This window comes from Taudactylus pleione, unplaced genomic scaffold (genome assembly GCF_031769625.1).
Source record: "Taudactylus pleione unplaced genomic scaffold, aTauple2 ptg000296l, whole genome shotgun sequence".
Classification (NCBI taxonomy): Eukaryota; Metazoa; Chordata; class Amphibia; order Anura; family Myobatrachidae; genus Taudactylus; species Taudactylus pleione.
In genome coordinates, this window is record NW_028284698.1 from 16,142,722 (window position 1) to 16,157,500 (window position 14,779).

General features: G+C 40.8%; 1 protein-coding gene across 4 annotated transcripts in view; it reads right to left on the reverse strand.

Annotated features, from left to right (window-relative positions):
- The window catches only part of LOC148511741 (phosphatidylinositol-binding clathrin assembly protein-like), a 109,655-nt gene that overhangs the window by 26,531 nt on the left and 68,345 nt on the right, over window positions 1–14,779 (reverse strand). For 3 of the 4 annotated variants that reach the window (XM_088482869.1, XM_088482870.1, XM_088482868.1), the window contains exons 12-14: window positions 13,937–14,040; window positions 9,307–9,447; window positions 314–421 (exon numbers count right to left, since the gene is read on the reverse strand). In XM_088482869.1, coding sequence (XP_088338995.1) covers window positions 314–421; window positions 9,307–9,447; window positions 13,937–14,040 — 353 coding nt within the window. The remainder of the gene's footprint in view (window positions 1–313; window positions 422–9,306; window positions 9,448–13,936; window positions 14,041–14,779) is intronic. The other variant, XM_088482871.1, reaches the window with a different exon arrangement.

Below are 14,779 nucleotides of genomic sequence, written 5' to 3' on the forward strand. Positions count from 1 at the left end.
AAAAATAATTCACTAAAATGTGAACTTCTGTAGCCTTATATAGTGAGCTTAACAATCTCTTAGTAATGCCACATCAGCCATTTAAACGGGAAGTCATTTAACTTTGGTAATAATAATAATAGTGGTAGCCAAGGCAATGTGGCAAGTACAATATATATGTGTGGAACCATAATGTTGGTAAGGTAATTAATTTTAAGACACTGTATAACTGTCAACCTGCATAAAAGCAAAACCATGTTTTAGCATTTTTTAAACATACACAACTAATGTTTTAGCATATTCCTATAAATGCATGCAACATAGATCTGCATACCTCTTGCGTCCTGATTTTCATGTACAGAAGATTTTGCTCCAAATACAGCATCAAAATCCACGTGCATTGCTGTGGATGTGTTTTGTACCCCTGAATGCAATGGGTAACCTAAGTTCAATAAAAAGCAACTATGTGAATCAATGTAAAATAATAATAAAGAATACCAGGTTTTTTTTTTTGTTTTTTTTTTATAGAAATCACATGTACAGTGAGTTATGAATGTATTGCTTAAGATTTATATTCTGTACACAAATATACAATCTGAAGCAACTAAGATATTTAAAAGTGAATCGTGGCGGCGTAGCCTGACTGCCTTGCCTCTAGATTATGTGCAGTCTCCTGCACATAATCTGCCATTTACACCTTTCAAAAGGAATACTCCCCCTTTCAAACTGTTATAATGCAACTGGTGGTGAAGTATCATCTATAATAGCACCCCAGGGTCTGCAGACCAGTTTGTGGCACATCAAAAGAAGCATCCTCTCAAACTATGGCATGTTGCTGATGGAGACCGGAAATTGTGCGTCAAATTGGCTAGGACTCATTCCTGACACCACTTGTTACAAGACCGAGCAATTACTAGACTCTACGACTTTTCTTACTGTATATGCGTACCCTCATTACATTATGGCTCAACGATACAAAAAGTCTGCAGTTCCTGAGTCTGCTGACTTTTTCAAAGTGAAAGAAAAAAAACAAGCAGTCACAACTTCAAGTTTCCCCACAACTTATGAAAACGATTCCATTTACTATCCAAATGGAAATACTTTCCCCAATTGCTCATTTCAAATCTGAGTGTGATATCTAGGTATAGAGAAAAGACGCTGCGGAATGTAAGATGGATAAAGACCGTCACTTCCAGGAAGTTGCTGATCAGGAATTTTTGGAAATGAGATCTGACATTGCAGCTCTCAAGGAACAAATGCAGGACTTTGAGACCAATCTCACAGCCACAACATATGCAAAAAGAAACATTCCAGAATCGGTTGAAGGCGTCTTCCTGCAGTGTCTGTCCAATTGATGATCTTTAGTAGAGATATCTGGGAGAGCCCACAAAGCTAAACCTCCCCAACATCAATTTCCAAAGCATGTATTACATTCCATTACAAAAAGACAAGGGAGTATCCCCAGGCCTTCTATTTTTACAAGTTGTTCCCTATGTGGGGCTCCTGCAGCTTTTGCATATTGTAGCACAGCTGCTGCGTACAAAGATGCAGAGGCTGTGTTACAGTGTACAACTCTGAATCAGGCCCTTAATACACAACTTAATACACACCACTACTGAGATCAGTCTCTTTCTGGTATTCTCTACAGCATAGACCAATCCCGGCTGCACCTAATCATTCGTAGATACAAACCCATCTCGTACCTAATGCGGACAACCTCTTAATAGTTGAAAACTGTAATAAATTAGCAAAGCACTGATTAACAAGAAATGAAATGGAGACCTAATCAAAGCCACCAAAGCTTTACACAACAACAAGATCAAATATCAAAGGTCTGTCCCCTTCCACTCCCTACTGACCCATGATGGCTTTTCTCAGAGTAAAAACTCCTACTCAGGTACTGGCCTTGTTTAACATTCTTGGCATCCCCTTGTCACTCCTGCCCTTTCCACTCTATTGGAATTTGAGAAACGCAAAATTCTCTCTCGAGTGATCTACTATGTAGACTCCTTCAAATGTGAGCAGTTCACAGTTCTCTAGAAACAATGGGGTATATTTACTAAAGTGAGAGGTTTTAGAAATGGATATGTTGCCCATAGCAACCAATCAGATTCTACTTATTTAACTAGCACTTTCTAGAAGATAATAGCTAGAATCTGATTGTTTGCTTTGGGTAACATCTCCACATCTATAAACTCACTTTAGTAAATATACACCAATCTCTTAGTATAATATTTATTGTTCTGAAACAGTGAGCTAGACTCCTCCCCTGTTTTTAATTTATTGGGTTCTCTCCCCTGGACGCCCATTATCATCATCATCATCATCTTATTAATATGGCACCACAAGTTTTCCGCAGCGCCTTACAAAGTACATAAACAAATAGGTGACCAGTGACTTACAGTACAATACAATGCAGCACAAGGACATTGATAATATACATTGCTACATTAGCGACCTTAACAGCCACATAAGCAGTAGAGCATAAGCCACCAAGTGTTAGGTGCACTAGTGGGGAGTAAGAATTAGATGAAAGTAAAGTAGGGAGAAGCACAAGATGGTAGAGGGCCCTGCTCGTAAGAGCTTACATTCTGAAAGGGAGGGGCATACAAACAGGTGGTGTGATACAGATGGGGTGATAGGAGGAATTAACATGTCGCGGCAAGTTAGAGAGCTGGAAGACTTTAATGAAGTAATGGGTCTTGAGAGCCCGTTTGAATGATTGTAGAGAGGTGGGGAGTCTGACGGGGAGAGGGAGAGAGTTCCAAAGGTGGGGAGCAGCACGGGCAAATTCTTGGAGGCGGGAGTGGGAGGAAGTAATCAGTTGCATTAGTTGAACGAAGAGGGTGGACAGGAGAGTGAAGGGAAGGAGATCAGATGTAAATGGGAGAAGATTTGGTGAGGGCTTTGTAGGAGAGTGTGAGAACCTTGAATTGGGTTCTGAAAGAGAATGGGGGCCAGTGGAGGCAGATACAGAGCTTTTGGAGAGGAAGATGAGCCGAGAAGCAGAATTGAGGACAGACTGGAGAGGAGAGAGATGGGATTTTGGGGAGACCAGATAAGAGGTTACAGTAGTCCAATCTGGAGATGACCAGTGAGTGTATGAGGGTTTTAGTAGTATCCTGGGTCTGATCTTGGAAATATTTTTGAGATTGAAACTACAGGACTGCGAGAGGTTCTGTATATGTGGTTTGAAGGAGAGGGGTGAGTCCAGGATAACTCCAAGACAGCACACTTTGAGGCTAGATGAGATAGTTGTGCTATCAATTGATAAATAGTGGGAAGTGAAGTTATCTAGGGTGGTGGGAAGACTATCAGCTGAGTCTTAGACATATTAAGTTTAAGAAATCACTGGGACTTCCAGGAAGAGATAGCAGAGAGACAGTTGGAGATACGAGTGAGGAGAGAAAGGGAGAGGTCAGGGGAGGAAAGGTAGATCAGAGTATCAGCTTAGAGATAATGGAGGTCAAAAAAGCTGATGAGTTCACCCAGAGAGGATGTATAGAGGGAGAATAGGAAGGGTCAAATATCAGAACCTTGAGGAACACCTACTGTAAAAGGCTGTGGGGGGTGGGAGGGGAGTCATGACGGGAAACAGAAAGATCAGAGAGGTAGACAACAGTCAGGAGAGGGCAGTGTCACGTAGAACAAGGGAGTGAAGGATTTGCAGCAGGAGAGGGTGGTCCACTGTATCGAAAGCAGCTAGGAGGTGAAGGAGAATGAGCAGAGAGTAGTGGCCCTTGGATTTGGCAGCAAGGAGGTTGTTGCCTTTCGCGAGGGCAGTTTTAGTGGAGTGGAGAGAATGGAAGCCAGACTGAAAAAGGGCGAAGGAGGGAGGAGGAGGAAAGAAAGGTGGTAAGGTGGTTGTAAACAATACGCTCAAGGAATTTGGAGGCAAAAGGGAGGAGAGAGATGGGTAGTAAAGAGAGAATGTTAAGATCAAGGGTAGGTTTAAGAATGGGGGAGGACAAGGGCATGCTTGTATGCAGAAGGGACAGTGTCTGTTGAGAGGGAGAGATGAAGGAGGTGGGCAAGATGGAAGAAGGCAGAAGGAGAGAGAGGCAGCGGAGGAGGCGGGGGGGATATGGTCAAGTGGGGAGGTGGAAGGGGTGGGGGAGGAGAGGATTGGATTAGGGCCATGACTTCCTCTCCAAATACGGTGGAGAAGGATTTCAGAGTTGGCAAAATGGATGGGGAGCGGTGATCCGGAAAAGGAGGAGAGCTGTGGGACTGGTTGGATATGATGTCCTGACGTATGGAGTTAATTTTAAGTGTCAAGTAGGTAGCAAAATCAAGGGCTGAGAGCGAGACTGGGATGGGGCAGAGGAGGGAGTTGAAGGTGGTGAAGAGACCTTGGAATTTGAGGACTGGGAGGAGATGAGGTTCTTGAAATATGACTGTTTAGAGAGGCAAAGGGTAGCACTGCAGCATGAGCATGAGGAATGGATCTGCGAGGGTGATTAGTGATCGCCGGAGCAACAGAGTCAAAAGCAGAAGTAAGGGAGGCATTGTATAGGGAATCAGCTTGTTCAGGGCAGGAGAGAGAGGATAGTGGAGAGAAGCGAGTCAAGCAGAGAAGAAAATGAAACTGTGTTCCTAGCCTCGATGTTACGCTTAGTGATGGTGGCTTTAGGAGATAGAGGAGAGGGAAGGAGAGAGGGATAGGTTAAGAGAGAGGTGATGATGGACTCTCGACAAAAGTTTGACTGCAACTCATCTGTCTGAACAACGCAATATGCTTTCGGATCAGTCATTTTACATGGAGCCCCTTGTATCAACTATCAGTCTTTGATGAAACCATGGGACCCCACAGAGAAAGGCGTAACGCCTCTCTATCCTAATACTGCTTTCATTTCAACTGCTATCTTGACAACACAACTTGTGCATGGATCGCTTAACTGCACTGCTCAAACATTAGAAAGGCATGTCATCCAGCTAATCGCGAATCCTGTGTACACACCAGACTGAGATGCTAGAAGAGCTGACCAAAGAACTCACTACCAACTTTTATCCCAATTGGTCTGTAAATTGCCTAATAAACAGTCTTTTGATATTTTGTACAAATAGACTAAACTCTCAATTAGCAATATATTTGAAGAAAGTTATAGAGGGAATACAGGTTCCAGAATATTCCTTGGAATGGACATTGCTTTTAATGGGAACAATAAGTGCAATACTTAAAATGAGGAATTGCTATATAGGTTTGCAGTTGCATATCAGCATCTTGTTTTCGTTTACATAATCTGGATTACAGTTTATTTGGTCATCCTTCTGATATGTCCTTAGGTTATTGATATTTTATTGAAGTTACATTTTAATTTATATTGGTTTGTTGTTAATGTTTTATCAGTATACTGTACACAGAATTTAATTCAATAAAACTACTTGATTTTAAAGTAACTGACTCTTATGGTTACCCTTTAAAACCAGAGTTACTGCGTGTGTATTTTTATTAATCCTAATTTTTGGGTAGGTGCAGATTCTGCCATCAATTGAGCTGCTATTTCCACAGGTGTAGTGGTACGGCTTAATAGAAAAAAGGTATACAAGTGGGCCCCAGGGACCACAAGCTTGTCCTATACCTACGTCTACGGCCCGTATTCAATTAGAGACGAAAAGTGACGGACTTTTCGCCTGCCCGACTTTCCGCCTCCTTCACCTGTTTTAGAGGTGAAAACTTTGTGCGCGTCCCCGCTTTTCGCCCTATTCAATTGCTAAACACGCGAAAACTGAAAGCGACAAATGCGGAACAGGTGGAAAGTACTGTCTGCAGTGTGGAAATCAGTCTGTACCCCAAAAACAGATGCACTAACATAGGGAATCAATGTATGTGTACTAAAAGCCCTAATAAAAGTGTTTGGTGTACTTTAGTTGTTTAAATTGCTTCTCATTAGCGTCTTTGCATAAGTGGTGAAGAATGACATAAAGCAGTATTTTTTGGTGAAAACAAGTACCCCAGTCAAATTTGGGTTACTTGAACATGGGTGCTAGCATATTTTTATGTCTGTAAAGTGAACTTTTAAAATGTCAAAAACGCACCTGCAATCCTAAAAACACCCAACTCATCCTTGCAGACCCCAAGAAGTCTATTTCGCTAGTTTCTATGCTTGTCCCCCCACTTTTTGCCAGATAGGTCCATTGGGGGACTGTCCCAAGGGTTCTGGGTCGTTTCACCACGTTTGCACCTCAAAATAAAGATTTTGCACTTCTTTTCACCTATTATTCTTTAGGAGAAACTTTTTTGCTTATTATATTGCATTGAGTTTCCGCTTAGGTGAATTCCGGCTGGAATTTAATTTGGAGATAAGTTCCGACCAGGCGAAAAGTGGCAATAGGCGAAACTTTTTCGCCAATTACGGCTTTTCGCCTCTAATTGTATATGGGCATATGTCTCCAATTTTATAATCCATTCTGATAAACTGAGTTGCTACCTTTTAAACCCCAAAGCACTCCCATCAACCCTTCACAATCTGACAGATGGTAAAGGAATGGTTGATGTGATGATTCCCTGACTCACATATGGTGGTCTTGCTTGAAACTTAGAACATAATGAAACTTTGGGCCTGATTCAGAGTTGGACGCAAACCTGATGGCTTATGTAAAACTCCAATGTTAGGGAATCTGCACATACACAAGATCTGTACTGCCGGTGGTAGTGTCCCCTAAGCCGGAGCCATTTGGGGGTGGGGAAGAAGAGTCGCACAAACATGCTACGCAAAAGACCCTTTAAATATAACAGTGTTTGGTCTACATGGATTTTACATCAAAAGACCTTGACATGCAACCAAGTGCGCTTCGATATACTTCATGGCAGACTAACTGCTTTTTCCTTTACTAAGATCCCACCATGTCCTTCCCCCTCCTTACACTTTATCCTAGCTTCTCTTTTCCATTCTTTTCTTGCTCTGCTGTCGCTGCTTCCCCACCCACAGACTTTCACGGTGATCACTGGTTGTTCAACAATTTGGGACAAGTATCCATATTTTCATGTCATCTAAGGCTTTATTGTTTGTTTCTCAATTTGCTAGAAACGTAAATTTATTGTAATCTTATCCCTCGCTTGCTGCATTTCCCTCCACCAACTTCCCCTTTTCCCATTCTGTACCCTTTCCCCATTTAGATTTAAAATATGTCAAAAAACTTTTTTCTGTGAAATAGATAGGTTTACCAGTATTCCATTAATGTCACAAGAGAGGTGTGGAAACAGAATACTAGTGTATAAAAAGCAGTTACATCAGATCTCCTGTACAGAAGGCCATACATAGCCACACCAGCTAGTTAGGACAATAAAACAGTCAGTGGAGAGTCTGTACAGAAACTTCATATACGTGTCACTATTAGGCTAGATGGTTTACCAGTTCTTCATAATGAATACATTAATTTACACTGATAGTGAACAAGCAGACTATAATCTGAAAAAAGTGCACTAAATTAAATCTGCACAACCACTTAGTACATGCATTATAGTAATTTACCGATTCCAAACAATTAATACAGATGTGTCCTCATACATAGGGGCCATATTCAATTAGGGAGCGAAAAGTCCATGCTGGACTTTTCGCTCCACATCGGAGCTTTTCTGGGGATAAAGTATCGGGCATGTGCCCACTTAGGGCCTGATTCAGACCCACTCGCGAGCGGCTGTCCGCTCGCAAGTGGGTCGATGGTGTGCACTGCGCATGCGCACGACGAAGGGAGCTCCGTCGTGCGCATGCGCGAGACGCGACGAGCGAAGGACTTTCCTTCGCTCGTTGTGTCTGGTCAAAGGGGTCGTGCTGTCGATGTTTGACAGCACGCCCCCTTTGGTGGGCGTGCCGGGGGCATGCCTCCCAGACGGAGGCGTTCCCAAGGGAACGCCTACCGTCAGAAGCCGGCCCCACTGACATCACTAGTGATGTCAGTGGGAGTGATTTTGGCTCTGATAGAGCCAAAATCACTCCGGGACTTGCGGTTGAGAAACTCAACCGCAGGCTTTGGCTCGCAGTGGCGATGGTCGCGATGGTCAAGACCATCGCGACCATCATCCTGCACGCTCGTATATGCTGTGGGTGGTGACCCACAGCTATATGAGCGTCCAGGAGGACGCTCCATAATTATGGAGGAGGGCCCTGATTCAGAGCGAGCGCTCTGGTCAGAGCGTCCGGCTCTGAATCAGGGCCTTTATCCCCATATTCAATTTAAAATGAACGAAAATGGGACCCGGCGAAATTGTATCTACGAAAACAAATGGGAAATTTTGGGAAATGTGCTCCTAAAGATGTCCAGACATGGAGGATCACTCTGGGTACCCCCATTTTTGCCTGCTGAAGGAAGTTGGGGTTTGTAATAGCAGCGCCAGGTGCATATTTGCGGCTATGAAGAAGTGGTGAAGAATAGTACTTTTTTGGGAAAATTAACTAGTCCTATCAAATTTGGGGTAAATGAAAATGGAGGCAAGTATATTTTTAAGTACCTCAAGTTATTTTTAAAAATTCTGCAAATATGCACCTGCCGCTAACACCCGCATTTTTTTTAAACACCTGCCGCATACTTGGGAACCCCCCCTGAATTAATTTAGTTATTTAAAAACGTGTTCCCCATATTTTTTTTATTAACCTCAAAATTAAAGTTAATTTTTTGGGGTGTCCCAATTTTTTTTTTTTTTTTTACTTTGACAGTTTATTTTTAAATGACATTTACAGGGGTGCAGGCTATTTTTATTAAGCCTGCACCCCTAAACCCCAATTCTGCACTTTTTTTCAGTGGTGAAAAGTTATCCCTGTTTTTTTTTTTTTTCAAAGACTGAAATAGGCGAAAATGACATCATCGGCGATAAATTATCACCGATTCCGACTTTTCGCTGCCTAATTGAATACCCCCCATAGTCTCAATAAGCCATGCAGAGTGACTTGCCTGGCTTAAGTGAGCCTCCAGGTCCCGTTCAATGCGACTAGGTCACAGCAGCAGACTGTGCTGATTAATTTGATATGCAACACTTGTAAATCTGTGTGCACCTGAGTCTGTATATGGAGCACAACGGAACTTGAAATAATAAAAGCTGCGGCCACTGCATCATAGCACTTTGTATACAGACTCTTTTGCAATCTGAAATACAAGTGTTGCATATCAAATTAATCAACAGTCAGCTGGTGCCTTCTAGTCACATCGCATTTCAAGTTAGACGCATTTTTGGCCAATAAAGGACGCAAAATAGATGCCTGGTGCTAGCAGAATATCACAGGACATGGCTCACCAAGGGGGGCTTTTTTGGCACGACTGCAGCAAAGATGTGTAAGGACACATCTGTAAGTAACATTCATACATTTACAAAGTCATTTAAATATTTACCACTGATCAGTCCCATTGTCTGTTTAGAAGGAAATGTGGAAGTGTTGAAGGGAGGAGTAGACTTTACAACCTCTTCAACAGGCTGCATGTCAAAGATGTCCAATTGTGGTGGGGAACTAAGTCCATTTGATGAAAAAGGTCCTTTAAAGAAATTAAAAGCATTGCACGCTCAACATACATCGTTTCTATCAATATATCAATATTAAGCTGCCCGCTTTATTTAAAGGAGTTTAACTATGACATTAAAATCATTCACAAACATATACACGAAATTATAGCATTTTAAAATGCCCTTTTCAGGAATATCCACTCTGGCCCAGCACTGCTGGGGCTACAGAACAGAAACACAGCCACATAATGTGTTTACAAAGCTGTCCAATAATAATAGTGACCAAGAATTATGCGTTACTTTAAATAAAAAGATTCAAATCCTGTGTGGATAAAATTAAACTATTTTGATGAGAAACTGAGGTATAAAGACACAGGTCAATCATGATTTTGATAGCCAATCTAATAAACCCTATGCCCCTTAGAATTACCATTTCTGTCATTCCACAGCTCGTCTCCCAACATGCAATGAAGGTTTGGAATATTAGATTATCCCATACTATGTGTGGTGAGTCACCCACAATGTTTCTCTCAACTACAGACATAGCCTGTGCTAATAAAGTTTATTAAAGAAAAAAAAAAAAAAAACCCCAGAGGTCCTACCCCATTTGGACAATAGTCTTAGGTCCGGTCCACAAAAGGGGAGCTAGCTGGACTAATGCTGAATAGTATTGAGTTTCCCTGATGCTTATCAATAAAAGTGGGTCCCCTTTTAAAATCAATACTATGTGGTGCCATAATACAAAATTACATTAATAAATGATTTCCCCCTATTTAAAAAGTATAATGTAGCATCCCCAAACAAATGCAGTGATTAAATATTGTGTTCTTACAGACCCAAAAAAAAAATTTAATACAAAGTGTGCTGTCTAATACCCCTTTACCAATAAAAATCAAGCCCCAACCCGAGACACTGAGCATGGGTCAGAGCTGGGTTTTACCCCTTTCCTGGGTCCAGCCATTTACAAAACACCCAGGTCTTCTGGCATTACAGTGGACGACTGGAAAGGATGTCATTGCCTTGTACTACTGAAGTTATCCAATCCCCTTGTTTATCCCAGGTCATGCAGTTTACAACGCACCGTTACCCGTGTCCTTCCCTGGCTCAAGCCTGGTAGCTAAGGGGGAAAGCGGGTGGCGCTCATCATATACACCAAAAAGGTTTACCAATCAGCACTTTATTAATGTCTTAAACAATATTTTTAAGAATTCAATGATTTCAATAGCACAACAATTTCATAAAACTCTCAGAGTAGGGTCACAAATGTACAAGCAAAATACATATCACAAAATAATAAGCCAAAAATAATTGAAACATGAGTATAAAATACAATATGCAATATAGTAACTAATGGCAAGTTGAAGGCATCTAGGAAGACTTACATTGTAAGAACTCACTGTCCCATAGAGCCTTTATAATTCAATGGCACACCGCTTCACACAGCCAGCAGAAATCGCCACACAGTTCACATGAATACTTTATATCCAATAGTGGCAATCCTGATATCAGTTTGTAGCAATATACAGCAGCTTATGGTGAAAGCACGGTGTGTTATCCCGAGCCCCAGGCTCTCGCCAGCACTCACAGTGTCCAAGCAATCAGCGTGACCGATATTGGCTCACACAGCAAGTAAACAGAGAGCCTTTTAGTCGCCCAATCTCTTTAGGAAGTTCCTCCAGTTGTTGCACCACACAGCCAGGCTCCACGGGTGTCTCCCACTGGGGTCATGTAATTATGCTCTGTAATCTTTGGGCGGCACCAGATGGCATTGCCAGCAATCCTGGTATTAAGAATCCACAAATGCGCACAGCCACTAGTACTGGGTTCTCCGTACCCTCAACCTACCAGGGCCGGTTTTAAAGGACCCTTTTACACAAAGCTGTTACCCAGCAATACCCCCGGTTATTTGGGCAATGGAAAAGGGGTATTATTTAGATAGTGACAAAATTGTCCCCTCACTGGCTTTTAGAAAAAAAAAAAAATTATTTACCGAACTTAGGCCAGTATTCAATTCGAGGCGAAAAGTCGGAAAAGTTTCGCCTGTCTGACTTTCCACCTCCTTCGCCTGTTTCAGAGGCGAAAACTTTACGTGTGCATCCCCGCTTTTCGCCCTATTAAATTCCCAAACAGACGAAAACAGAAAGCGGTGAATGCGGAACAGGCGGAAACTACGGTCAGAATTGGGAAAATCAGTCTGTACCCCAAAAAAGATTCACTTACATAGGGCATCAATGTAGAGGTGTACTAATAGCCCTAATAAAAGTGTTTGGGGTACTTAAGTAGTTTAAATAGCTTCTTATTAGCAAAAGTGGTGAAGAATGACATAAAGCAGTATTTTTTGGTGAAAATAAGTAGTCCAGTCAAATTTGGGGTACTTGAAAATGGATGCTAGCATATTTTTGTCTCTCTAAAGTGAACTTTTAAAAACGTCAAAAACGCACCTTCTACATGCGCCTGCAATCCTAAAAATAACTGACCCATCCTTCAAGACCGCAAGAAGTCTACTTCGCTAGTTTTTATGCTGATCTCCCCACATTTTACTCTTTTGCCCCCAAAACGAAAGAACTTTTTTGGGGTGTTCTTAGGTTTTGTTTTTTTTTGTGCCAGGTTTGTCCTTTGGGGGACTGTCCCAAGGGTTCAGAGTCGTGTTCACACCCTAAAATAAAGCTTCTGCATTTCTTTTCACCTACTATTCATTGGAGAAAGTTTTTTGCCTATTACATTGCATTGAGTTTCCGCTTAGGCGAATTCCAGCTGGAATTGAATTTGGAGATAAGTTCCAAACAGGTGAAAAGCGGCAATAGGCAAAGCTTTTTCACCGATTACGGCTTTTCGCGTCTAATTGAATTCGGCCCTTAAAATGTATATATTTTTATGGCTGCCATTTTTTTTTTTACATTTTATTTACAATGTTATCTAAAATAAATTGGCACAAAATTTGCTTTATAAGTTCAAGCAATAGTTCAAGATTTACATTATTTCGGGGCACTAATTTATTTATGTTTTTTATGCCAAGAAGCACACTTTTGGCTATTTTCACCAAAATATTATAAGCAATATGAATTTCAGGCATCTATATGAATAATCATTCCATAATGGACCATGCAAGACTTGGTTGTTATAGAGACAACAGACTTCCATACAAAGGCCAATATGTGGCCCTTCTAACAAATTTATGTTACGTTTTGATGATCTTTTTGGTGTATTAATTTTCAAAAATACACTTATTTGTGTGCTGGTAATTTCTATTATATCACACGTTCTATATTCTGGAGCCCTTTATGAAAGGGATTTAGTCATTGGGCTGGATTTTTCTATTAATCATGATATTGTAGTCACATTTTTATTTACGCAAAGAAAGAATGTAATTTATTGTGTTATTTATATCACAATAAAATACTATATATAAAAATGGCTAACAATATTTTATAATATTTTAAATATTGATATCAGATCAAATTCGGTAATATGTATTATTTACAACCTTCTATAACTAATCTCATGTGCATCTGTGGAACCCTTATGACGCCATAAAAATAAATAATAATAATAAAAATAATAATAATAGATAATAATTAGTGCTTCCGCCAGGATTTGGGGTGGGCAGGGCGGACGGGGGCAGTAGCGTGATCCCATCAACTTCATTATTGGGGCGGTGCGGCCCCACTAACATCGATATTGGGGGCATGCCCAGTCGCTGGTGTCAATAAGGGGGGCGTGCCATAAATTTACGGATGTGCTGAGCTTCCCCCCCAAGCTCTCCCTTAATGTGAGTAGATGCCGTGCATATGGCATCTATTCATGCAGCGGCAGAATTGCAGTGGTCAGGCTGGTTTACCAGAGCGCCGCTAAAAGGGCAGGGTGCATTTTGCCCTTTAAAAATTGGGCAGGGCGTGGCGCCCTGCTAAAACAGCCTAGCGTGATCACACAATAATAATGGATAATAATAATAATAATCTATAGTAAAGTACTCCTCCCTTGCCTCAAATTACTTTTTACAAGTGAACAAAGATCTCATGCTCATGAGGTTAGCAAACCAAGACTTAAAATAAACTAAAGTGTAAGCTGAGCACAATAAGACTTTAACAACTTATAGCTGCTCCAAATTCTGCCTCACATGTACAAGTAGATTTATCATTAGTTATGCCAACAGACAACTGCCTTGCTAACCTAAGTAACAACAATAATTACACATTTTCTAGCATCACATTTGTCCTTAAGATTTAAAAACTACAGATAATTGCTTTTCTGCTTAATCAAAAGCAAATAAAAACCCACTAAAATGGATACATTCCAAACCTCAGGGCAAAATAACAATAAAATAAATTAAAATAAACACTCATTCACACTTCCTCTAACAATCACGCACAGAAATATTAATATTGCACCGATCAGCAAAAAACAGAACCAGTTTAGTTAAAACAAACAAGATGAACATAACAGACTGACGTGCTTCTTAGTCAGACATATTACAGAATAAATAAATGCATATAATATACTTTGAGGTGAAACTAATCTTACCACCCCATGTGCTGTGTGTAGATGTTGCTATGGAAGGTGTGCTCTGTACAGTTGGCACGAATGCGGGTTGCAAGTCGAACAGATCACTGGTAAGGTTGGGCATGCTGAAATGGACAAATGTTCAGCCTTTATTGCAAAATTGTTTAAGTGTACGGCAGTTTCTAAAATTTACTAACCCTACCATCATCAACCATTAATCAACACATTAACTGCAACTTCCCGTTCAATGTAAAGCTAAAAGCATCATCATAATGTCAAAAACAAATTGCATGCAGGTATACAACAATATTAAGTTTGTTGCTAACATGATAGGAGCAATGGACCTGATAAAGTGTAAATATATATATATATATATACACACACACACACACACACACACACAAATGGATTACTGATGGGGCGCTAAATCGCAACACAATTTATTTTAAAATTTGTAAAACACAATGCAATCTCTCCAAAGGCTTATACATCTTCTTTTCCTTTTGAAGAGACAACTTCACCGTTATTCCTACTCGTTCTCAATTTTGATCAATTAGTCCAAACTATGAGTTCGCATTAAGTCCTCCTCGAGGTTCTAAAAAAAGATACCCTCGTACCAAGACACCCAAACACAGGCCCAAGGCCAACGTTAGTAAGAATTAGAAAAATAGAACGTAAAATAATTCTTTATTAAAATTTAACAGTATGCTAGATGGACAATCTTACACAATTTGGCAATGCACAGCCTTCCAATCTTAGGAAAGGGATATCATACACCTTTCGATCAGCAGATGTTTAAATGTAGTGTCCACCTTTCATTAAAACCCAACGCGTTTCGTCTCTTTATGAGACTTCTTCAGGGGT